This window comes from Callorhinus ursinus, unplaced genomic scaffold (genome assembly GCF_003265705.2).
Source record: "Callorhinus ursinus isolate GAN/ISIS: 27379988/994484 unplaced genomic scaffold, GSC_fseal_2.0 scaffold55, whole genome shotgun sequence".
In the NCBI taxonomy this organism is placed as follows: domain Eukaryota; kingdom Metazoa; phylum Chordata; class Mammalia; order Carnivora; family Otariidae; genus Callorhinus; species Callorhinus ursinus.
This window is the reverse complement of record NW_027397117.1, coordinates 3,933,959-3,958,937: the sequence shown is the minus strand read 5'-3', so window position 1 is coordinate 3,958,937 and position 24,979 is coordinate 3,933,959. Positions and strand designations below refer to the sequence as shown.

General features: G+C 56.5%; 1 protein-coding gene across 1 annotated transcript in view; it reads left to right on the top strand.

The window, feature by feature from the left end:
- The window catches only part of CASTOR2 (cytosolic arginine sensor for mTORC1 subunit 2), a 51,494-nt gene that overhangs the window by 9,339 nt on the left and 17,176 nt on the right, over positions 1-24,979 (top strand). Inside the window, exon 2 of the mRNA XM_025864655.2 lies at positions 24,054-24,124. Coding sequence (XP_025720440.1) covers positions 24,054-24,124 — 71 coding nt within the window. The remainder of the gene's footprint in view (positions 1-24,053; positions 24,125-24,979) is intronic.

Sequence of the window (24,979 nt, the reverse complement as noted above, 5' to 3'; positions counted from 1 at the left end):
CAAGCAGTCACCCCTGGCCCCTGGCAACAGCGGTCTGCCTTCTGTCTCTGTGGATTTGCCTCTTCTGGACATTTTCACTTAAATGCAGGCAGGCCATATGGTTCTTTGTGTGACTGGCCTCTTTCGCTTAGCATCATGTTTTCAAGGTTCCTTCAAGTCGTGGCATGTGTCAGGAATGCCATTCCTTTTTATGACTGAATAATACTTCATTGTGTGGATGTATTACCTTTTGTTCATTCATCCACGGATGGTCATTTGGATCGCTTCCATGTTTTCACTGTCGTGAGTCACACTGCCCAGGACATCTGTGCACAAGCGTCAGGGTAGATGTATGTTTTCGTTTCCTGGGCGCGTGTATACGGAGGAGTAGTGATCATGTGGGATCACAAGGTAGCTCTGTGTGTAACATTTTGAGGAAGTACAGGGCTGTGTTCCACACCCGTTGCACCATCTAACATGGCGTTTCACATACCTGAGGTGGAGGGATTTGAACCCAGCGCTGCTGACTGCACCACCACCGAGCCTTACACGGCCACGTTAGCTTAGTGTGGGGAGGAGCCTGGAGGCCCTTATTGGGCAACCACAGTCCCAGGGACGTCCTGTTAATTTGTGGGCTAACAGGATGGATTATGGGGAAATGATGGCCTACATAAGCACCTAGCCCGGGGCAGGCCTTTCCCAGAGTTTGCGGGAATTTGGTGCCACCGAATCAGGCACGCCTGTGAGTGGAGGTGAGGAAGCATCCTGTGTGGCTTCCGGTGTCTCCTGGGCCCTCAGAGATTGCGCCCATGTAGCTGCTGATCGTCAGGGGTCTTGAACGGTTGGGTGCCGGAGTGGTGGGCTTCAGGAGGGTACGTCGGGGGTGGGGTGGCCACACCCGGAGGCCCTGGTGAGGTGCCCGTGGAGGAGGGTGGGCTCCCTCGCTGACCCAGCCTGGGCTGGAGCCACTTGACCTGAGCCGGGGGCTGCCCAGAGGTGAGCAGGGAAGGAGGGAAGGGAGGGAGGGAGCCAGGGAGGAGGCCGCTGATGGGTCGGCCGTCCCTCTCTGCACGGGCCGGCCGCGTCCTGGGCTCTAACTAGGTGCTTATTTTCAAGGTAGGGTTAATTTTCCCTCCCAGGCTGGCTCTCCCCTGAAACCGGGCAGGGCCTCCTGGACGCTCCCCTGGACTTTCCCCTCCACCCTGAGGGCCTCTACCTTCCTCCACCAGGCCCGCCTTCCTTTGGATCTCCTCCCTACCCCATGGTTGACTCCCTTTCTTGAGCAGGAAAGACAGCGGGTGGAAATTTGTTCTCAAAGTTCAGTCTTTTTTCCTTCAGAGCTCAAAAGTCACCGATGCAGTGACCGATACGGTGAACTTAGAGCAGACGAAGCTTAACCTCAGAGATCTTTCTGCAGAGCCTACTGTGCACCAGGCCACGTGGGCCTTTCACCATCTCCCCATCCCCCCACCCCCCGTGGCTCTGTGGAACGGGAGGGGGTGCCCACCCGGCTGACGGAAGACCAGGTCTCAGTGACTCGCCCCAGGTCACACAGCAGACGCGGAGCGGATTGGGGTTCACACTGGCCCCCCTGCTCCCAGCCCTCCTCTGCCCAGGCCCCGCTGCCCTCCTTCCCGCCGTTAACCCTGGGCGGAAGAGCTTATGCTGATGGCCCTTTTTCAGGGATGTGCCTGCCACGGTCAGTCCAAGCCCACCGCTTACCAGCGGTGTGACCATGGGCAGGTTGTTAGAGGCCTCCAGCGGGACTCAGTGTCCTCATCTGTAAAATGGGCGGCATGGTCTCAACCTCTCTGGGTTGTGCTGAGGATTTGGAGGAACTCGGTGGATGTTCATTGAGGACCGAAGTGCCCTGGGCTGGACTGCCAGTGTCAGCAAGGGGACGGCTGCACAGAAATCTGATCCCTTCCCGCAAGTGTGTTGCCCGCCCTGGGGCTGAGTGTGGCGCCCGAGGCCCTGGCCTCTGCACTCCGCCTCCTGAAGCCTCCTCCCTACTTCCTTCTCGCTGCTTGTCCCCCGGCAGTGCCCTGTTCTCCAACCAGGACAACCTCTAGTCTGCCCCGCATGTTCCTGCCGCCCAAGTCCCCTGCCCCCCGGCCCGGCACTGGGGTCCTCGGTTAGAAGACCGACCACTGGTAGCGCAAGGCAGTCGTGTTCTGTGCAGCCTAGAAGGTTCAGTCCAAGTGAGGGTGGGGGCGGAGAGTCCAGAAGGCTCTTTGGACTCCATCTCCCTTAAGCACCTTAGGGGTGAGACTGGGGCAGGAGATACCCCGGCCCTCCCAACAAGGAGCTGGGACCTGTCTCCGATTCTTGTCTCCCCTTCCCACGGCTTGTCCCCAGGCAGGTGCAGCTCTGGGGAGGGGAGGGGGCCTTCCTGGTGCACCGCCAAGGAGAACTCACTTGCACCCCCCCCCGGCCCGCCCCCCCCCCCCCCCCCGAGCTGAGCGATCCTCTGGGGACAGGTTGCCCACACAGAGTGTTGCCGTTGGGAGCGAGGGGCCAGACCTTGGCCAGCAAGGGTCACCTGTAAATGACAGGGTGCCACATGAGCGCCCAGAGCCAGGCCTCTGAGGGCCCCCGGTGGGTGGCCCAGAAGTGGGGAGTACCCGCGCTTGAAGGCAGCGAAACCACGTTTCTTTTTTTATCTGTTCTTTTCTAAATACTCTTCAGAGTAGAGCTATTCAGAGTGATTCCCCCTCAGCTTCCCTCTGGCCATTTCCCTCCCCCAGCTCTTCAGTCCAAATTAGCCCCGTTTAGCTGCCTGCAGTCCGTTTCCGCTGAACAACAGAAAAGGGGCTGGCACCCGCGTCCTGGGGCTGTGCGTGGGGTTGGTGGATAGCCCACGGATCGTGGGGCCTAGAGATGGTGGCACTTGTCAGATCCCACTGCATCCATCTGTGCTGTGGACCTGCTTTGCACAGCAGTTGTGCCACTAGAATGTCCCGGAAAAGTCAAGTCACTGGAAAAATGCCCTGTGTTAACGCCCCAAGGAGCACTTGTCCCCAAAAGCCAAGACCCCTGCCTCCTCCCATACAAGGAAGCTTCTTGTGTCACCCGTCGTTCTTGCTGTCTGTCCCGTGAGGACAGGTTTCTCGTCCCTTGTCCCTCGAAGGGCAGGGACGGAGGGAGGGCCCCGTGGGAGCAGTTTGAGTGAGCTCCTGGTCGGGGAGGCCTGTTCTCCAGCCCCCTGAGGGCTTGTCTGTCACCCCGAGGGGGCATCAGGCCCTTTGGACAGTGGCTGGGGAAGGCAGAGACTGCCCAGTGGAGAAGGTTCTTTCTTTCTGTCTGTGATTTCCTTACACCTGGCGTGGGCCCTTGGCCCTGAGGCTTCCTAGGCTAACCTTCTCCTCCACCGGTTCACAAGTGGATTTTGATGCCAAGCCTGTGGTGAGTGCTGGTGCCATGGGGACTTGGGCCCCATCCCTGGACAGGTGGACAGCCAGGTGGGGGAGACAGCTCTGTGAGCCCTTAATCACACCATCGTCTGGAGAGAGGGAAGTCCTTAAGGCACAGGGGAGGAGGTCCTGTTGAGGTTGAGGGCTTCAGGAGAGATGGCTTTGAGCCAAGCTTGAAGCACTGAGTTGGGAAGGGACTTCCAAGGAGGACCAGCATATGTGGAAAGCACAGAGGCCTGGGAGGACCAGCATATGTGGAAAGCACAGAGGCCTGGGAGGACCGGCATGTGCGGAAAGCACAGAGGCCTGGGCCATGTGGCCCCTAGTGTGCTGGCACAGCACGGGGCCTGGAGAGAGTGGCTCAGGGTGAGGGTACGAGGGAGGAGCCGAAGGGCTCTGTCCAGGCTCCTTGGTTGGGATCCAGTCATTGGCCTAATCCCAGGGCCAAAGAAGGCTCCTGGGGGAAGGGAGAGCAGACCAGCAAGAGGACAGCTTGGGGAGGGGCCCAGTGGCAAAGGAGGTGAGAGAGAATATAGTATGGAAAATGTAGGCTAGCAAAATCCCACTTCTGGCTGTCTACCCAAAAGAATTGGAAGCAGGATCTCGAAGAACTCTACACCCGTGTTCACAGCAGCACAGTTCATGGTAGCTAAAACATGGGCCGTACCCACGTGCCCGTGGCTCGACGAATGGATAAGCGAAATGTGGTCTGTGCACACAACGGAATATCATACAGCCTTAAAAAGGAAGGGCGTTCTGACACTTGCTCTGGCCGATGAACCTTGAGGACATTATGCTCAGCACAATAAGCCAGTCACAGAAGGACAAATACCATATGATTCGGGCCACACGAGGTGCTTGGAAGTCATCGGATTCATGGAGACAGAAAGGGCGATGGGTGGCAGGGGAGGGGGGAGGGGGACCGGGGAGTTCTTGTTTAATGGGTACAAAGTTTGAGCTTCACAAAATGTAAAGTCATGAGGGTGGACAGAAGTGACTTGGCCACATAATAATGCGAGTGTATTTATTCCCATCGAGCTTAAAAATCGTTAATATGGCAAATTTTGTGTTATGTGCATTGTTAACACAGTAACATGTGCAAAATTTTAATACAAAAGCGCATACGGAATGACAGCAGCAACGCATCCAGGCTAGGGAGAAAGAGAAGAAAGTCGAGGGGCAGGGGTGTGGCTGGGGTGGAGGAGAAGACTGTCCTGGGGTCTGGACAGATGTGAGTTTGAATCCTCACTGTGTCCACTGTATCTGTCTGCTCACGCTGCAGTAACTAATACCCCAGGCCAGGTGGCCTACAGAACAGACCGTTATTTCTCACGGATCTGGGGTCTGGAAGTCCAAGATCAGGGCGCCCGCCGATGCAGGTCCGTAACCTTCGGGTGCTCCCCAGAAAGTCTGGGGCTCTGGAAGGTGTTCATTTCCGCCCTGATAGACGTGGTTTGGGGCCTGGTGCTCTGGTCTCTACGCAGGGGGCTTAGCATCAGCTAAGGCCCCAGGGAGGCTTGTGTGGGCTGTTTGTCTTCTCGTGCAGTCTGCAGATCTTAGATTTATGGTTTCCCCACCCCTGCAGGGCCCAAGCTTCCCAGGGAGGGATCCAGCAGCTTCTCCTGGGACCCCTGAAGGGACAGAAAGCAAAAAGCACCAGGGTCAGCTTTAGGATGACCGGTCACCTGGCCTGTTAGATGAGTCAGAGTCCCCCTGATCAGAGGGTTACGGAGCGGGGAGAGGTGCCGCACCCCAGCCTGGGAGAAGTTATGGCTGGGATGGCCCCGAACTCCAGGCAGGAAGTGACTATCAGCGTCACCCGGCAGGCAGACGGCTGGCTCCTGACACCATGCCCCTAACCACTGCACCCTCCTTCCCGCACCTTCTCAGCACACCCCACTCTTACTCCCTGCCTTTGCAGTTCACCCCAGGCCCACCTCCTCCTACAGGAAGGCCTCCTGACCTCACTCTTTTGTTTTCTTCTCTCACTTCCAATTTTGGGGGGGATAATAAATTCACAATTCATTAGGAATTCCAAAGATACACCAAGGTGCCCAGCGAAAGCTCCCTCCCACCCCTGTTCCTGCCCCCACAGACAGTGAGATTCCTGGGGATTCTTGGGGAGATAAATATATATAAACTTGCATATCTAGTATTTCACCTCTTTTTTTTTTTTTTTTTTAAGCATAAACTGGTATTAAACCACGCTCACTGCTTCTCCACCACGCTGGCTTTTTCAGCTGACTCGCGTCTTAGCAGAGATTCCTCCCAGAGATTCCTGTCCTTCATTTGAACTGTTGCGCCATGAGCCGCGGAACAGGTGACTGTCATTTCTCTGACCTGTCACCTGCTGGTGGACATTTGTTCCTGGCCCTCTTTTGTTGTTGTTGTTGTTGTTGTTTTGTTGTTGTTAAGAGTTCATGCTGTAACATACCATTCGGGGCAGAGACCTCCCTTTGCATGCTTGGGGCTCTGTTTGCATGCAGACGTCTGGAAGCCAAACCCCGGGTCAGAGCCCCTGTGTGTTGGCGAGGTCCTCACGTGGTCCCACCAGAGAGGGGTTCTAAGTTTACACTGCCAGCACGGTGCCCCGGGCCTGCTTCTCATGGCCTTACCACGTCATCACACGGCCTGGCAGGTGGAAGGCCTGCCCTTTACATCCCCTTCTGTTCTTGGGGCACCTGAGTGCGTTTACACATGTGTGCGGGCCCCAACGTGCTTGACCTCCCCCTTGTCGGGGATTCTTTGTCACTGTCTATCTTCCCTCTCCAGCTAGCTTGCAGGACCCCGGTGGGCCACAGAGTCTTAAGAGTCTCCCCCCGGCCCCCCATCACCACCAGAGTATCCGGCTTGAAGTCAGCCAGCATAGTGAAAGCCCTGACTTTATGGGCTGCCAGGGGTGGGTATTTGCTCATCTATGTGGCCCAGCTCTCCCTCCATCCCCTGACGTGCTGATGAGGGTACCAAGCCCTGCGGCCCGGGACCACCCCCTCCCAGATCCTGAGCTGTCTCCTCTCCACGACTGTTGGAAACCATCCCAGGTGCCAGGACCCCAGCCGTCCCACCCTCTGGCCGCATTTAGCCTCTCAAGGCTGCAGGCTCTGAGCAGTACCCTCCCCGGGGTCTGCGTGGAGTTTACAGCTGTCCCCGGAGGTAACAGGTGCCAGCCCCTGTAGAGACACCCTCCCACCCCAGGGCAGTGAGTAGACAGCTTCTGGCCCCTTTCGCCCTCGGGGGCTCACTCCTGCCAAAGATGATTAGCCCTGGGGTCACCCCCCTCCTATGTGGGCAGAGAGGACATTGGTGCCACGGAGGGCCGCCTCTGGGGCCCAGAGGGTCTACTGACCCCCCCCACACACACACCACTGACTGGTCACACGTGGCACATTCTGTCCACTTACCAGTTCACAGCCTCTGGCAGGACATTGACCTCTCTGAGCCTCGGCTTCTTCATCTGCAAGATGGAATGGATGATACTGTTGGCCTGGCCGGCGTGCCTTTTTTCCCATCACTACCGTTTCTCTCCCTCCCTCCGCCTGTCTCAGGGGCTTTGGCAACCTGAACGTGGCCCCAGAGATGTTGGCCATAGCCAAGCGAGAATTTTAATAAAAGTGAAGTATTTGGCCCAAAGCCCGTGGAAAGCCCTCAGGGCCTGGACCTCGTCACTGTGGGGCAGGGCCGGTTGGCCTCTGGCCTGTCACCAGGCTGCTCAGGGCAGCTCGGAGAGGTGATGACAGGCGTTAACCAAGCATAACCAAACGCAGTGTCCTCGGGGAGGCGTTGGTGGGGAGGTTGGGTTGTGAGGGGGTGAACTGGCCCCGGGGGTGTCTGTGTTGAATTTAGGCCCCAGTCTTGACTCCGTTGGCCAAAGTGTGGGGCAATGAGACTGCTCGAGTGGGAGTTTTGTAGGCGTGTTTCGGCTGAAGCTTGAGCCCCCGGCCAGGTGCCTGAACATTCTAGAAAGCTCAGGGGCTGGTGACCCCAGGCCAAGTAGTAAGCAAAGCCCTGTTCTGACTGGGCCCACGTGGCCCGGGTGGCCGGGGAGATGAGCCTGACGGGCTGTCTGCAGTGGAGCAGGGAGGGGCAGGGCTGTGGGCTGGGGACAGGGTGCCCACGGCCACCCCTCTCCTGTCCCCTCCCTAAGGCCTTGCCCCCGTCGTTTGGGTAAGGGCTGCCTTCCTGGTGGAGAAGGATGGATAGCACACTGAATCCCTCGTTCCCGGCTCTCCCGGGCTGGACCATCTTCGGTTCAAATTTTATCTCATGGATTTGACACGGAATCCCAGAAGGGCAGGACTGGCCGTGGTGCACGGTGGCCGCACCAGTCCCCCCGGGGAGCCGTTCCGCACCATTTTTCAGGGGCTCTTCCTCATTTCAGCCCTTCACCCTTCATCGCGGGGCCTCTGTCCACTTCCTTCACCAACGTCTCCTCTCGCTAGCCTGTGAGGCCTTCGCGCGTGCCGTGCTTATGTCCCCCCGCCAAAACGCATATGCCGAAGCCCTAATCCTAAATGGGGACTGTTATTTGGAGGGAATGAAGGTCAAGTGAGGTCAGGAGAATGGGGCCCCGACCCAATAGGATTAGTGTCCTCATAAGAAGTGACACCAGGGAGCTTGCACACAGTGAGAAGGTGGCCACAGCGAACCAGGAAAAGCGCTCTCTCCAGAAACCCCACCAGCACCTCCCTCTGCCATCCTCCTCCAGAACTGTGAGCGGTGAAGCTCTGCGTTTCCAGTCGCCCAGTGGCAGGTGCTTTGTTCGGGAACTCTGTGTCCTCTTGAGTCCCCCATACACCACCCGACCCTCCCAGGTCTCCGCAGGGAGGACCATTGGAAGGAGCCCAGACTCGAGGCTCGTTCAGACCCTCTTCCTTCACTGACAGGACTGGGTCCTGAGCCTCAATGTGCCCACCTTGGTAATGGGAGGGTGAAGAGAGAGGAGGTCAGGGCTCAGAGGCACAGCCAACAGTTTTCCCGCCCTTCCTATCTGGCTCGAGGCTGAGCTCGTTAGAAGCGCTCAGTGTCGGTTCTGTCCCATGAGCTGAACAAACAACAAGAGGACTTAACTGGGAAACGTCATGGCAACGTGAGCATTGGTGGTTTCCGAATGGAACCAATTCCTGCCAGGCCTGCCATCCAGACCCTGCCTCATGCCAACCGTGGGTCTTTTGCTCCTAAGGGCCGCACTGAGGCTTCCGACATCACGGAGCCAGGGATGCAGTCCAAGCCTGGGATGGCCCCGGTGCTGACGGCATGAGGGTTAACCACAGCACGGTGGTCAGGGGCCGGGGAGAGCGCGAGGGCCAGACTCCAGGTGGAGGCTGCTTGCCTTCGAGCAAGGGATGGATTGCAAAGTTCCAGAACCTGCACGGTCCAAATCGGGAGCCTCTAGCCACACGTGGCTGTTCAAATTCAAATTAATTAACATCAAATCAAATCAAAAATTCTCCAGCCGCACTAGCCACATTTCCGAAGGGCTCAGTAGCCACATGTGGCCAGTGGCTGTCGAACTGGACAGTGTGGGCGCAGATCATTTGCACGATCCCGGAAGCTCTCCCAGACAGCGCTGGTTTCGAAGATTCGTTTGGGCAGTGAGAGAGAATGCCAGGTCCATTTTGGCAGCGGCCGGCCTGGTTCAGGCCCGAACATATTTGCCATCCCTTGAAGGTATGCTGGGGGTGCACTCCGTGGGCCTCTGGACAAAACAGTTGTGCGTGGCGTCAGGTGCTGCTGTTGGGCCTTGGCTGGCAGGCCTGGCAGGAATCGGTTCCATTCGGAAACCGCCAGCCCCTCAGAGACTTAGCTTTTCAGCTTTGTGCTCAGGCAGCACCACCTCCAGGAAGCCTTCCCTGAGCCCCAGACGCCCCACCCCAGCATCCACCAGTTGTCCGTCTCTGCTTAGTCCCTGAATCACCCCCAACCCTTATATAAATACATCATCCCATGAGCATCCCCAGCAAACAGCACTGGGCCCGTGGAACCATGGTGGACAGGCCACGTGTTCTGACCTGGGGAGTGACAAGAGCACAGGGAAGCACAGGACGTGCCCAGGACGACCCAGCTTGCTGGGAGTGGTGCCGGGGAAGTCGCTCCTTCCTGACTCCCAGCCGAAGGTCCTCCCAGGAGGGTAACAGGGGCCCTGAGGTGCGACTGCCCAGGCTCTGGGCTTGGGCATGGGGGAGTTCCAGAGGGAGGCAGGCCCGATGGGGCAGCGAACCGCTGAAACTCCCACTTAGTGTCCGGAGCAGGCCACTCTGTTTTCTCTGGTTTACATTTTGCTTAGCCGACTCCTGACCCCACCTCGGAGGCATCCCCAGGGAGCTCTGAGGAGCCCCCCACCTATCAGTGCTCCAAGCGCAGACCCCATGAGCGGCCACTCACACGGGCACCCCTTGCAATCCGGGAAATCGGTTCCCCCTAAACCCCAAACCCCAAACCCCAGACACTTGAGAACTTTTAGGGGTCTGGGAAGGGAAAACGAGGTATTTGGAGGCCAGACGTGTTTTCTTTGGCCTGCCCAGTGTGTTTTTAAAAAATTGTACCAACGTTTAAACATTGAGAGAGATCACAAAAACTCAGGATTTCTATCTTCCCTGGAAATATTGGAAGATCTTGTGACCCAGGACCCACAGGGTAACAATTTCTCAGAGCTGAGTGGCAGTTGACCCCCGTTTTCAGCAGGGAGGGACCCCCCACTCCAAAGTAGCCTCCCCCGTGGCGCCTCACACTGAGACCACGTGCTGGGCCCATTTGTCGTCGTGTTATGACCGGCGAGTTTCTTGGGTACAGAAAAATATGTCTCTGTTCTTCCTTCCCAAAAGTGCAAGGAAGAAAAACAGAGTGAGAGGACCCCATGTGTCTTGGTGCAAGTGAAGACCGTTGCTGGGTGTTTAATATGCAAAGCATGGCCTATTTACCCCTGGTTCCCCTCACCTGAGGATCTCAGCTGCCTGCCCCGCGGGCCTCAGAGTGTAACCTCTGTTCTAGACATGTCCCAGCTCTTCCTTGATTGAGGGCCTCCTCCCACCCTCCTTCCCCCTTCCCCTGTTTCGTTTCTGTCCCTGGAACCCCTTGTGAGTGCATCTGCATCCTCCCAATCTTGGGGGGACTCAGTCAAGGGAGTGGTAGCTGGCCACGGCTCCTCTCGGCGTTCCTGACTATCCTTCAGGGCTCCCAGCTGGAGGGGCACGGGGGCTGGGGTCCGCCTCGGTGCCTGTCTGATATGGTCAAACGCACGGGCTTCCATGTCTCGGTCCTGCATCCCTGCATCCCGGAATCCCCCAGGGTCCCCACTTTGGACTTCGACGGATGGAGCCTGAGCACAGCTCCCTCCACCGGAGGGAAGACAGGACCCAAGCAGGAGCAGAGAGGGGTGTGCAGGGATTGAACAGGGAGATTGCTGGGGGGATGCAGGAATAAAATCTTTAAAAACACACACACACACACACACACACACACACACACACACACACACACAATCTGTTGCCACCCCCGCCCTTTACCCTGCCTCAAACATTTCAGAACTTTTTTTTTTTTTAATGGACCTCGGGTGCAATAAATTTGATTTACTCACCACCCTGGTCTCCTAGGACACTTTTTTTTCCCTCTTTTTTCTTTCCCTTTTTTTTTTTTTTAAAAAACCACCCCCCCCCCCCCCCCCGCCCCGGGACCATGACATTGATGGTGACCGCTGTCTACCCATGCTTATCTTCCCCTTGACTTCTACAAACAGCGTGGTTCCCATGTATCTACCTGAAAAAGCCAGTCTGGCTGTGAGTCGCCTTCTGGGGCTTACTTTTTTCCGCCCCATGTTGTATTCCAAAGTGTAGAAGATACTCAGCATTTCCACAGGTGTAGACGGGTCAACCACACCACCGTAGACTGTTTCTCTTCCTTGTGTTAGGGTCTCTGCTTGTGGCGTCCCTCTGTGTGCTCTTCCCCCCTGCGTGGATCTCTTCCTCCAGGCCTCAGCTCCTGTGTCCCTCCCTGAGCCTGTCCCAGGCACCCCATCCAGAGGAGGCCCTGCTGCTCTCGATCCTATCCTTCCACATCACAGCCTGCAGGGTGCTCGGACACGGCTGCAGGACCCACCCATGGAGAGCGCGGATCTCAGGCGGGTTTGGGGGGGGCCAGGATGTGCAGAGGGAGTTTTGGGGGCAAGCTTGAGCTGCTTTTGTGGCATTACAGGAATTTGGGGCATAGGAAGCCAGCCAGGAGATTTTTTTTGTTGTTGCTGTTTTTAAATAAGGAGGTTCATAGTATCTTTACCCATGATAGCAAAAAAACCGGAAACAACCAAATGTCATCCACAAGAGAAGAGATAAGTAAAAATATATCATAATATATTGTAAGTGTATATAAATGTACATATCTTTTCGGCAATAAAAATAGCCGCCAACTCTATAAAGCGAAATGGATTGATCTCAAAATACATTGAACAAAAGGAGCCAGACACAAAATGGTCCCCATTATATGATTTCACGGTGATGGAGTTCACGAAGCAGACCGATCCGTGGTGTAGGAGCAGGGCTTGCCTCTGGTGGGTCGGAGGGGCAGACAGGAGGGGACAGAAGACCCTGCAGTGCTGGGAACGTTCATATGTCAGTCGGGGCGGTGCTTCCGTGGGGGTATCTGTTTGTCACAACTCATCCAGCCGTATCCCTGAAATCTGTATGTTTCATTACAGTAAATTATGTGTTCTCACAGCCCATCACCTCCTCACTGCCTCTGCGTCTCTTCAAACCTGTGTTCTGGGGGACTCTGGAGGCCCGCCCAGGGGCCTGGGCCATGTGGCCGCCTCCAGGCCCACCAGTCAGCACGGCTGCTTGATCGTGGCATGAAGAAGACCTAAGGGGGACCCAAGGAAGAAAGGCAGCCTGTGTCCTTGGCCTCCACCCAGCACGCCCCCCAAGATTGTTCCTCTTTGGTGGGGATGTGGCAGCCGCATGGGACATCACGGATCAGACATCTGCGGCTCCGTGAATCCCCGTAGCCTGGACACCCCTGGGGAGCCAGCACCCACGAAAGACCCGGTGATCCCACAGTGTCCCCACTCACCCCTTCCGGTGACCACGCCCCCCTCCTGCCCACTCACTGTCCCAGCCTCTCTTGCCTGTATGTGATTCTGCCTATTTTGGAAGCATTTTTGGTGCCCAGACTGGGACAGTCCCAGGCCCGCCAAGAAGGTTGGTTTCCCTAGTCACCTCCCTGCTGGTGACACAGTACACGGGCATTGCGCGTGCCCAGCGTAAACATGCAGCCCTAGCGGGTTGGGGGCGGGGGGGAAGAGAGGCTTCTGAGCTGAACACTGCCCTGCAGGTAGGCTCTCGCCCAGGCTGGGCCAGTAGCAGCGGCAGCTGACCAGGGGCGCCCCCTGACCAGGAAGGTGTAGGCATCCCGCAAGGGAGGCTGGGCCCTGCACCCCGTCTCTCTGGCTTTCCAATTTTGGCCATACAGCTTCACCTGTACCTTTTAGAGCCTTACAGGTGAGTTCTAGTGCATTCAGCAGTGAAGAGCTGGGGTTTTTGCCCAGAAGCCCTGTTCCCACTGTGGGAAGAGATGTGCCTGAGAGGCGCTTGGGTGACCCAGGAGCTAGGGGCACTCAGGGCTTTGCCAGGCAACAGGGCAACACGCCATTTTTGCAGCCAGAGCGAACGCCCATGGGTCCCAGAAGAGCAGAATTAAGACTAGCTGGGTATCAGTGAAATGGAGACCACATTGATAGAGCCTTCTATTTTTTTTTTTAATTTTATTTATTTTTTAGAGAGAGGGGGAACACAAGCAGGGGGAGTGGCAGAGGCAGAAACAGGCTCCCCTCTGGGCAAGGAGCCCAATGCGGGGCTCGATCCCAGGACCCTGGGATCATGACCTGAGCAGAAGGCAGAATCTTAACCGACTGAGCCACCCAGGCGTCCCTTGATAGAGCCTTCTAGGAATAAACTAACCCAGGATGGAATGAATCGCCTCAAAAAGGAGTGAGCATCCCCTACCTAAGGGTATGCAAACAGGAGCTGGGTCACCATCTCTCCAGATTCCATTACTGAACGAGGTGGCACACAGTGCCCCCCCCAGCTTGATTTTGTGCCCCCCTGTTTTCCGCCTCCCTGTCCGGGGGATTTTAGGAGGGTTCCCGTTTTGTAGTTTTAGCGGGGAACTTGTTGTAAACTATCCCACAAATTGAAGAAACCCTCACAACTCCCTTCCCTCTGCTCACTGATCTGGCTCACAGATTGGAGTTCTCAGAGTGGGTGTGCTAGACAAGTTTCCCTGGAAATCTGGAAATGGCCCTTCCTGACTGCAATGCGCCCCCCCCCCCCCGCCCGCCCTTGCCTCCTGCTTGAGGTCCGTTGCCGGAACAGGGCTCCGACTGGCCGGGGCTTGCCAGGATGCCCGAGGGGAGGCCCGTGTGAGGGCCTCGCTCTGCTGGGTTAGGAATCCGAGAGTAAACAGATCGAGTTTCCAGCGTCAGCTGGGCCTTCCATAACAGGCGCCACAGCAGTGGAAAATGAGAATGTTCTCTGAGATGACTCAGCCTCCCGGCCCCCAGGTAGGGGCAGCCCCCGGCCTCGGCTCTGCCCTGGTGACCAGCTGCCAGCCAAGCCCCAGGGGACGGCAGTGGGTGTCTAGGCTCGAGGACTGGGGTGCAGTTATGCATCACGCTGTCAGGATGAGGGCACATGCGGCCGTCTTGGCTGTTTTGACAGGTTGCTGTCCTCAGTTTCCCCATCTGTGAAATGGGATCAGCAGTTCCTCTCCCGGGGAAGGGGGGTGGGTTGTGAAGTGAGTCCAAGACAGTGTAAGCAGAGAAATGCACATTGGAAGCTTGGGGGGAAAGCTTGGACCACCGCAGCTGGAACCCTGGGAGTGACAGAATTGGGGTCCCCCTGGAGAGCCACCTTCATCGGGGAGGAGAAGAGAAGTTACTACAGGAAACGAAAGAGGGGCGTCACTGTCAGAAGCTGGAGGAGGCCGTGTGGTAGATTCCAGCGTCCAGGGGAAGGCCTTGGCCGGCCGGGTGGGGTCCAGCTGATCAAGAGCAAGGACAGGAGGGTGTGAGAGAAGAGGCCTCCGGGCTGTGGCCAGGGGAGGTCATCGCTGAGCTGAGCCGCATCCTTCAGAGGGCAGAGGTTGGCCAGTGGCAATAGCCAGAGGGTTGGGGTGACCAGCTGGGGGAGGGGAGGGAAGAAGGTGGTGGCCCAGGGAGGAGATGGGGGTGAGGGAGACTTTTTTTAGGACGTTGGAAACTTGAGCCTGTTTGTAGTTAGGACCAGGAAGCCAAGAATGAGCCGGAGTCCCGAGAGGGAGGGAGGGAGGGAGGGATGCGCTTGTGGGAATGGCAGAGAAGCTTGCCCTGGGGCTGGTTTTCTCTGGCCAGAGACGATGGGTGAGGAAACAGATGTTTTGAGAGGGGGCCCTCCCCTGCTGGCCTAAATCGGAGGAAACTGGGGGTGCGGGGTCAGGGTTCAGAGCCTGGGGGAGGGAGGGCTGAGCTGAGCCTGCAGAAGGGACTGGGTGGAAGCCGGGCCCTGGGGGCGATTTCTGGCCGGAGGTCACAGCTGGGAAGGTCGGTGCTGGACACAGGGCATCTGAGGATGGGGTCAGCCAAGGGGGCCTCCCAGGACACCCAGCCCCAGAGCCAGCAGCGGATGGCACAGAATCAGAGTGGCCGCGGGAGATGAGAGGCACTTGGGTGACCCAGGAGCTAGGGGCACTCGGGGCGTTGCCAGGCAACGGGGCAACACGCCCAGCTTGGCTCTGCTGTCCTGTCATAGCCAAGCCCTCCAGGGACTGTGGTTTCCAATTAATAGTGTCAGGGACTGGGGCAGGGGAGGGGGACGCGGACAACTACGGATGGCTTTAGGGTCCAGTGTTTTGATGACTGTTTTCAGCATCCCGGCAAAGGGCTAGAAGGGTAGGTAGGAGGGTGTGTGTGTGTGTGTCCTCAGCTGCCGTGTTGAGGAGCAGGGCACCTTGAATAAGCTTCTGGCTGTGTCAGGAGGAAACCAGGAGAACATCAGCCCCGAATCCAGACCGAAAGGAAGGAAAAAAACTGGTGTGTTGTAGACGCAGTGCTTTTACCCGCAAGGGGGTACTGACCTCTCACCCTGACCCCTGCGATCAGGGGAGGTTTGCCCCTCTCGAGTGGGGAGACGGACTCAGGGGGTGCGTAATTGTCTGAAGGCCACAGGACGTGAGCTCAAGTGTATCGCTCTGCCCTGTCCTTGCACGGCCCACCTGTATTCACCTACCTGACTAATTCACCTTGGTACTGCCAAACCAGAGCAAAAGAAGGATCCAGACCATCACCTGGGTTTGACCAGGGGTCACCCCCGTCCCATACTAACCCCCACCCCAGGTAACCCCATGTTCTTCATCCCCTTGCTTCTCTGTGTAGTTATTTTGCAACTACATGTGGTCTTAAAGGTGTGTTTTTGTTTTTTTTTTTTAAGAGCAGTTCCTTTTAACCCAGCCAGAATAGACGATGCTGTACATAATGTTTGGGGACTGACTTTTCCATCTACTATCATATTGTTGAGACTCATTCATATTTTGCAAGTCACCGTAGACTGTTCCTCTTGGTGGCTGGGTAATAGTCTTTTGTCATCGTCCACCTCCTTGCCCAGTGAGGGGCGTCTGGGTTTATAGCCAGCTTTCTGTTCCTGAGGACAGGCGGTTATAAACTCTCATGTCCACGGCTTCCACGAGAGGGTGGTTGCCCCCCGGGGGAGGAGATGGATCACAGGGAACGTGTGTGGGCCTCACCTGCCTCCTGGCTGCCCCACCCCCCCCGGCAGAGACGGCACCGCATAGCAGACCTGAGGCCGTAACTGCCTTAACCTAACGGAGCCTCGGTCTTCCTGCCGGCGAAATGGGGATAATTAGTTATGCTACACGTCTATTCGGTTAGGGCCAATTACACACCGGCCGCATCACCTCCTGTCCCAGGCATGGGGGGGGCCTGGGTAAGACTCGGCCCGTCTCCCAAGAGCAGGTGTGTTGCTAAGCACAGTCAGATCTGGAAGTGAATCATCTCTGATGTTATCACTGGGGAGTAATAGGCTGGGGCTTTGACCTGCCTGGGGGTGCTGGACTGGGCTCCTTGGCCCCTGTGTGAGACTCACCCGTCTCTGGAGAGGGTAGGGATGGGGGCCACAGGAATGGCTAGATCCGGAATCAGGCAGACATCATTTAACACCAGAGAAGCCAAGAATCTTCTCCTGCCTGCAAGGCCTGAGCACTCCCTGGACGGGAATGCTGCTGGGGAGGTCTGCTTCCGCCTGGGTTCCCAGGCCAGCTCCTCGACTCACCGCTTCACATGACCACATGCGCTCAGGCAGGATCTTGAACACTGCTCTGTGTGTTCAGCACCTCCTTAAATCCTACACTACCCTGCCAAACCTCTTTCAGAGATAAGAAAACTGTTCCGGCCTTGTCTGGGGCAGGTGATAAAGCCGAGATCCACACTTGGGCCCTTTCCATCTCAGACCACCCCTCCCGGGGAAGAAAGAGAACGACCAGTCAGCTCATATGTGCCTTGCACTTGGCTGTATGTTCATGAAAGCAAGAGGCGGGACTTCCCCAGACTTTAGTCCTACCCTGGCAGGACCCTTCCCATCCCCCACCTGGCTGCCCCAGGCCATTGGGACATGCATAAGGAGGCTTGTGGCTTTGGCCCTCGGTGCAGAACTAAGCCAGCCGTTGCCCAGAGTTCCCTACCTTCCCCAGGTCTCCATGGAGGAAAGAATGGAGGTGTCAGCGGGGGGAGGGGGGGTTGGGGACCAGAGTCAGAGGTGACGACAATCTGCCTGCTGACCTCATCTCCTCGAGGTGTTGAATCTTATTTCCTGGCCGCCCACGGACCCATGCCCACCACCGCCAGCCTGGGCCAAACCACCGTCGGCTCTAGCTGGTGGCTCATTGGTCTTAGGGCCTCCATCCATCCCTTACAGCGGCGACCAGTCATCCTCCCTCCCCTGTGACCCGTCCCTCCCCCGCCACTCAGCCCCTCTGGCCTCTGTCCCTCCTGGTGTGTGGCCACTCCTGGGACAGCGACACATCAGCTCGCCCTCCCCCCACAGGTCCTGTGGGGACCTTCCGGGTACCTGCTCAATTTCCCTTTTTCTCATGGCCACACAGACCTAACCGAATTGACCATATTCGCCATTCCCAAGTGCACCTGTTGGCGGCATTAAGCACATTCACGTTGCTGGGCAGCCTTCCCCGCCATCCCTCTCCAGAACTTTTCCATCATCTCAAACTGCAACTCTCTATCCATTCAGTGACTGCTGCCTGTCTCCCCCTCCCCGTAGCCCCTGGCAGCCACGCCCTGCTCTGTCGGAATTCACACCCCCGTCCCTCCAGCGCCTTTGCCCCTTCTCCACTTTTATTTGCTCGGCGGCACACACCACCGTCTGATGCACTATTTTGTTTTTTCCATCCCTCCCCGTAAACCCTGATTGTCTGATTCTTGGAGGTGTGTCGCTGAGCACCTGCCACAGTGCTTGACACATACAGGTGCTTAATGATCGGTTTGTTGAATGACTGAATGATCTCGCCGCTGAATTAAGCTGCTTCCTGGGTCTGGGAGCTTCCTCCTTGGGCCCTGCCCACCCCGTTTTTGCCATCCCGCCTCTGTGTGTCACCCTAGACCTTGCGAGCACCACGACCCACATGGTCATTGTCCTGGCCACCCGTGACCTAAGCAGATTTTTTTTTTCCATCTTAACAGAAGAAGAAACCCCTTTTCGGGATTTTACCCTTCGAGTCACAGACACGACGCAGGGCCTTTTTTCTACCTAAAACTTGAAATGGCAGCCTCCAGATGCCAAAGACAGTAGAAATGAAATGTAAATAACCCGAGAGACCTAGCGAAGACCCAGGAGGAAGTAAAAAGGCTACAGCCGGTTGAAGAAAAAAAAGCCTGGCACACGCCATCCGCCTGGCTTTCCTTTGGGGAGAAAAGCCCTGGACCAGCGTGAGGCCAGCGCGCCTGTCGCTCACTGTGTAGCGTGGAAGGCTCCCGCACCACCAGCTGGGGCCGGCGGGGCAGGAGCAGGTGGCGGGCCCCGGCCCCTCCCCCTTCGCCCTGCTGCAGGGGTACATATGGCCCACCCCCCGGGCTCCAAGCCCAATGGGCTACCCTTGGCGAGAAACACTCCCGGCTTCCCAGGCTGAAATTGAAAACGGGCCCGTGGGCATTCAGAGACCCCAGTAGAACAAAGGACTGAGAACAGTGTGTCCACAGGTCCCTGGAACATGCTGGACGCCTGTTCTCAGCGCTGTGTGCAAGGCCCATCCGGTGTGCACGAAGACCGTGGTTCCCCGGCTGGCCGGGCTGTCATCCCGAAGTGTCTACAATTGTTCTGTGATGAGCCGGCACGGTCTGGCTGACACGGGCCATCATGACCCTGCAGGAAGCGGGCTCCAGTCCCAGACAGGGTCTGGCTCCCACAGCCATCTCCCACCTGCCCTAGATTCAGGTCCTCGGCTAGGGACTCCGCATGGGGGGGGGGGGGGGGGCACAGCCTGCCAGGACCCTCTGCTGGCCAGCAGGTGAACGGAGAAGGCGAGACACATGCCCACAGGGGCCCCCACCTCCCTGGCTCCCCCGATCTCCCAGGTCCACTGCTCAGACACGCCGGTTGTCTGTGAAGGTCCCTCGGCCTCTGTGTGGCGTGTCAGGGAGCTGGGGTGGGGTCAGGCCCAGGGCTGCGGGTCCGACTCCGGCACAGTCACTGGGGATCTCGGGCTGAGCCTCTTCCGTCGTAACCCATCATGCTGGCTCCCTGGTGGGGGCTGGGCCACTGGTTAGGTGGACGGAGACTTTTCAGGCAAAGCTTGATGCCTGGAGGGTCAAGTGTGTAAGAGCCGGCCCCGCACGGGACCTCAAAGGTGGCTCAGTCCATCCTCCCGATGGAGACCCCATCCTGCCTGCAGCCCACGCACATGGGGCTCAGCCCCTCGGGGAACCGACAGCCCACTGTTCTCAGTAGCTAGCTGGCTTTAGTTTCTCTTTACTGGGAATACAAGCCGGCCTCCCTGTGACCTCCCCGTCAGCTACCTTTGCCGTCCAAGAATAAATAACCAACATGTGTTGAGTGCTAACTATAGTTACACCGGGTCTTCACTCATTGGTGTTTCTTCAACAACAACCCTGTGAAGTAGGGTTATCATCCCCATTGTATACATGAGGAGACCGAAGCACAGAGAGGTTAAGCAACTTACCTGAGGTCACACAGCCATAAGCAGCACTGCTTCCATCCTATGGAGCACAACTGCCACGGAGAAGTAAGGGTGGCGGCTGGACTCTTCCTCCAGGCCGAAAGGGGCACAGCCTGGAATCTCCCTGAAGTCCCTCTGGGCATGCTCTGTGTTGGCCATGAGGCTCTGAACAGACACAGGCTTCCTGGTATGGGCTGCCTACCTCTAGTACCCCCTGTTCTGTTCAGCAGAGCACAGTGATGCATTGGCACCCCCTGGATGGGAGACTTGCATGATCCACAGGCTGCTGTTCCCCAGTCTCCCGCCTTCATTGCTCAGGGCTGTAGAGTTTTAAGTTCTGTCTACCTGGTGGCTCCAGCAGAACTTGCTGGGTAATGGTCACACACGGTTGCATGGGTTGTGCACTGCCCAAACTCTGAGCGCACTCTTCATAGAGACCCTGAGATGAATGAGCCCTGCCCCCAGAGCTGTGATACCCCACCCGCCCAGCTGTCTGGACAGCAGATCTGTCTTGGGTTCTAATCCGAGCTGGTTGGGATTTTGCCTGCCCTTAAAAGATGTTTTCCACATAGACTCCATGGTTCTAGGATCATCTTTCTGTGCCTTCCTGGCCAGGCCCCTTGAGGTCACCCTAGTGTGGAGCTGGTGGGGTTCCATGTGACCCAAGCTGGAGCTGATGGGAACCAGTCCACCCTCACTGTACAGAGGAATGAAGCAGCCCAGGGCTCACCACCCCCAGGTGCCAAGTTGGGACTAGTATGCAGGTCTTCACAATTTCCCAGCCTGCTTTATTTTCCTTGTTGTTCCATCCCGTTCCTGAGTACCATGAGGGCATCCAGAGGGCACCCCGCTCTCCTCCTCCTCCTCGGGTTTCCTAATAGCACTGAACAGAGGCTGGCTCATTGCCGGGTTTTGGTCCTCTCTCTCCAGCTCCTCATAGACAATGTACAGAGAGGCCACAAACACGGGGGGCCCAAGCATCTGGAGTGTGGCTCTAGCCATGACTCACTAGAAGGTTGGGACTGGAGACTTTAGCATCTCCCAGAGGAGGGGTAAGTTAAAGCAGTGCCCCACAAAGAGCCAGGAGGGTTTGTCTGATCAGGGCTTCGCTGGCTTGGGGGTAAGTTTGTGGCCATAGTCCCACTTTTTTGCTCGTTGGACAATGAGTGTTGATTCTATTCCCAGCCTGTGTCAGGTACTAGGTGTATGTACAGAGAATCTATAGTCCTTGCCAATGAGAGCTTATGGTCTGCTGGGGAGAATGAGTATTTGTAATAGGTTGTGGAAAACACCTAGGACCATCATGCACAGTTGCACAGATTGTGCACTGCTCAACTATAAGGGCATACTTCACATAAACTGTGACATGAGTGAGTTGTGACATACCTGTCCATGGTGTCTTTAATGTCCTTTTGTAGACGTAACATAAGGCTGTAGGCTGTCAAGGAGGGCCACACCCCTACGGTGGGAGGTGAGGGAGATGGAGCGGTCAGTGCCAATCTGAAAAGGCTTTACCCCAACGAAGATGCTTAAACTGGGTCTTGGAGAATGAGCAGCAAGTCTCCAGCCAAAGAAGAGGGAAGGGTACGCTGGGCAGTGGAAAGACCATTTGCCAACCTTTGGAGGCTTGAGACTGGGAGGCAAGCCAAGAGTGGGATAATGAGGTGAGGTAGGAAGCTGGTATGGTCTCCCAAGGCAGGAGTTCACATGGAGGGGAGTGGTAGGCAGGGGGGAGACTTGAGAGCAACGTGGGGGGCGGGGGTAAGGCAGGTGGGGCTAGCGACATGCAGCAGGGGGCCTGACTCCCCGAGTTTGACCAGAGCAATAGTTGCTGGCCCTTCGGTCTGACTCGCCCTCCTGGGGGCCTGCCCACACACCAAGGCGCACATTTCAAGATGGATATCCAACAGCCGGGCCTCGGGGGCCCTCGACCCCAGGGGACGGGTCGCATCAACAACATATTTGTACCCCATTTACACAGAAGCTGAGGCTGCCTTCTGCTGGGGGTTATGCCTTCTGGGACGATTTATATGGTCTGTTTCTGGAACATCCCTCACAGACAAGAGGGCACAGGGCGTAAGTGCCATCTCTGTTTCCCATCACAGATAACTGGTTGGCCACTCCCCACACCAAGTGAGTACCTGTTCGTGGCAATCTCGTGACTGGGGAGCGGGGGCTCCCGGGGCTCTTTCTGGGTGCACAGGGGTCCCCAAGAAGGAGCCAGGCCAGACCGGTGATTGGCTTTTTGAGGTTATAATTTGCTATTGTCCCCGAGCAATTACAGATTTCATTTGTCCGGGCAATATTGCAAGTCGGGTAGGGGACAGACAGGGACAGAGATGTGATTTGAAGGCCAAAGAGCTGGAGGGAGATTGAAGAGTGTGTGCTGTTGGTTGAGCAGAATGTCAGTGGGGAGGAGCATGCCACCTCGTTGACGACTCTGGCTCAAGCAATTTCTTTCAACTCAGGTACATTGATGGGGCATCTGGGCGGCTCCGCTGGTGAAGCATCTGCCTTCAGCTCAGCTCATGATCCCAGGGGCCTGGGATCGAGCCCCATGAGCAGGGAGCCTGCTTCTCCCCACCCCGCCCCCCACCTTCTCTCTCTGTTGAATAAATAAAATCTTTTTTAAAATGAATTAAAAAATAAAGTCAAGTACATTGGGGGATAATTTACGTATAGTAAAATTCACCCCTCTTGAGGTATAATTCTTTGAGTTTTGACAAACATGCTCTTAACAACCACCACCATAACCAAGGTACCAAGCCCTCCTGTCACCCCAAAAAGTTCCTGATGCCCTTCTAAAGTCAACCCCAACCCAACCCGTAGCAACCATGAATCCCTTCTCTGTCCTTAGAGTCCCAGAATGTCCTAGAAATGGAATCAGATAATATGTAACCTTTTGAGTCTGGCTTTAACTTTAGCGAAACGCACTCGCGATCCATCCGCCTTATTGCGCGAACCAGTAATTCATCCCTTTGGAGTGCTGACCAGTATTCTGTGGGGCCAGCGGGCCGCCGTGTATCCAGTTCTCCAGGTGAAGGGCCGACATTTGGGGTGTTCCCAGTTTGGGGCGATCACAAAGGAAGGCCGTAAACGTCTGCATGCAGGTCTCTATGTGGTCCTCGGTGTTCAGTTCTCCCGTGATTATCCAAGAGTGGGGTTGCCGAGCCGTGTGGTCTGCATATGTTTTAACTTTGTAAGAAACTGCCAACCTCCTCCAAATGGCTGTACCATTTTGCATTCCTTTCGATTCCAGTTGCTCTCATTCCTTGTGAAAATTTTCAAGAATAAAGCAAATAAGGGAAGGTTGTGTGGCCGGGTTCTGGTGCTGCAGGGCAGCTGAGGGTTGAAGCACCATCCCCGCCCCCCACCCCATCCCCTGCAACCCTGCATCCCCTCCGAGATTCTTTCCCATTTGAACCTTTGTAGAAATGCTGTTTGGGCCCTTGCTGGGGTTACTTGTTGGACCTCTTGCTGTTAGGGCTTCCCGTGATGGATGGGTTTTACACATTGGGCACGGAGCCCAAGCTCGAGAGCCACAGTGACATCAGATAAATGACCACAGGCCGTTTCCTGCATGTGGCTTGTGCATGCCATCTCTCCCTGCAGGGGTTCTGGGACTGTTCTAGCTGGATGAGGGACAGGGAGACAGGCAGTGAGGGGCGGTGACCCCCCCTCACCTGGCCACAGAAAGCCCCGCGTGTCTGCCAGGCACTAAGAACAGACTCGGGGACAAGACACGCAGGGACAGAGTGAGTGCCAGCCCCTGACCTCGGGAAATCGATGGGCTCGTTTGGGGCAGAAATGAGCAATGTACACCCCAGGCTAAGCCAGAATTACCAAAGATGATGGGGGGGAGCAATTCAGGGATCCGTGCCCCCCCCCCCCAAATGGCACCGACAGTCACACCTCTTTCTCGTGCAAGGAAGAACAGTACCCTAAAGGCTGGGCTGCTGGTTGGGTGACGAGTTAGGTCTTAAATGACCATGGGAACTCTCAAGTTGGTGAGGAGAGGGCCTGGGAGCAGGGGGTGGGGGGGACAGGAACAGAGGCCCAGAAGTCGGGACATGGTGGGGGGGCCCACAGAAAAGACACTTCACCTACATTCTCCCTGCCGGAGCCACCCTTCAGCTGCCGCTTCCCCTGGGAAAAAGTGGGATCGAAGACCCTTGAGCTGTATGGGGGCTTTAGAGGCTGGCCAGCTCAGGGGTTCACAAAGATTGGGGGTTGCAGAGGGGACAACCAGCCCCTCTGAGACCTCCTGAGTCGGAACTGGAGGGCAGCAGAGGGAGAGATACGCAGCTTACTGGAGGTCACCCAGCAGCCTGGGGTCAGAGCTCTGGGTAAACCGAGTCACCTGCCGCTGGGTCACAGGGTCCTGCCAGGTCTGAAGTGGGACTAACAGCAATATTCTCTGTCTGTCCATCCACCATCCAGGTGCAAGTTCTTCAGTCTGACTGAGACGCCGGAGGATTACACCATCATTGTTGATGAGGAGGGGTTCCTAGGTAAGTGCTTCTGTCACCCGGGCTCGGCTGGACTGTGGCCTGTGGTCAGTGTGGGCTGCCCACCACCTTATTTCTGCCCCCACACACCACCTTATTCTGCCCCCGCCCGCTGCGTTATTTCTGCCCCCCGCCCACTGCCTTATTTCTGCCCCCCGCCCACTGCCTTATTTCTGCCTCTCCACCCATTGCCTTATTTTTACCCCCTCTCCTTCCAGCGAGTGGGTTAGAAAGGCAGCAGAGAGTCTGTTTTCTTCTCTCCCTGTGCCCTGCCTCCCCCCCATCCTCTCAGTTTTATTTAGTAAGGTGCATTATGTTGGTCCTGGTCTGAGGCAACAGCGAACATTTGTTTGCGCTGACCACTGCACGCTAATTTATGAGGAGGTGGTGTTATTTGCACCACACCGGCGGGGAGCTGTGAGGGGAGGGGAAGTCACATGCCCAGGCTCACAAGCCACGGAGCGGGGCTCCCCCCAGAGCTGGCGTTCCCTCCGAGCCCCTCAGTTCCGTTCTTACAAGCCTACAGAGAGTGCAGCAGATTCCACATTTTAATAAAAACCCTCTTCCGCCCCAAAGACAACTCCTGGTCCCTCTTTCGTGTTTCTCTTTCCAATTTTACTGGGCACAAATTGTCTCTTTTTAATTTGCGTGCGATCATATTCTGGAGAGAGATGTTTGCACCTGATGTTGTAACGTACCGTTTCCTGTGATTATCACAGCCTCTCACGGTCCACGTCGTGGTGGATGCGGCCTGCCTCCTTGCCTGGTCCCCTACGCTTAGAATCCAAGTGGGGTTTCATGGTTCTCCAGGGATAAATTTATGAACTCCTGAAATGTGTGACCTTTATTCTTACTCCA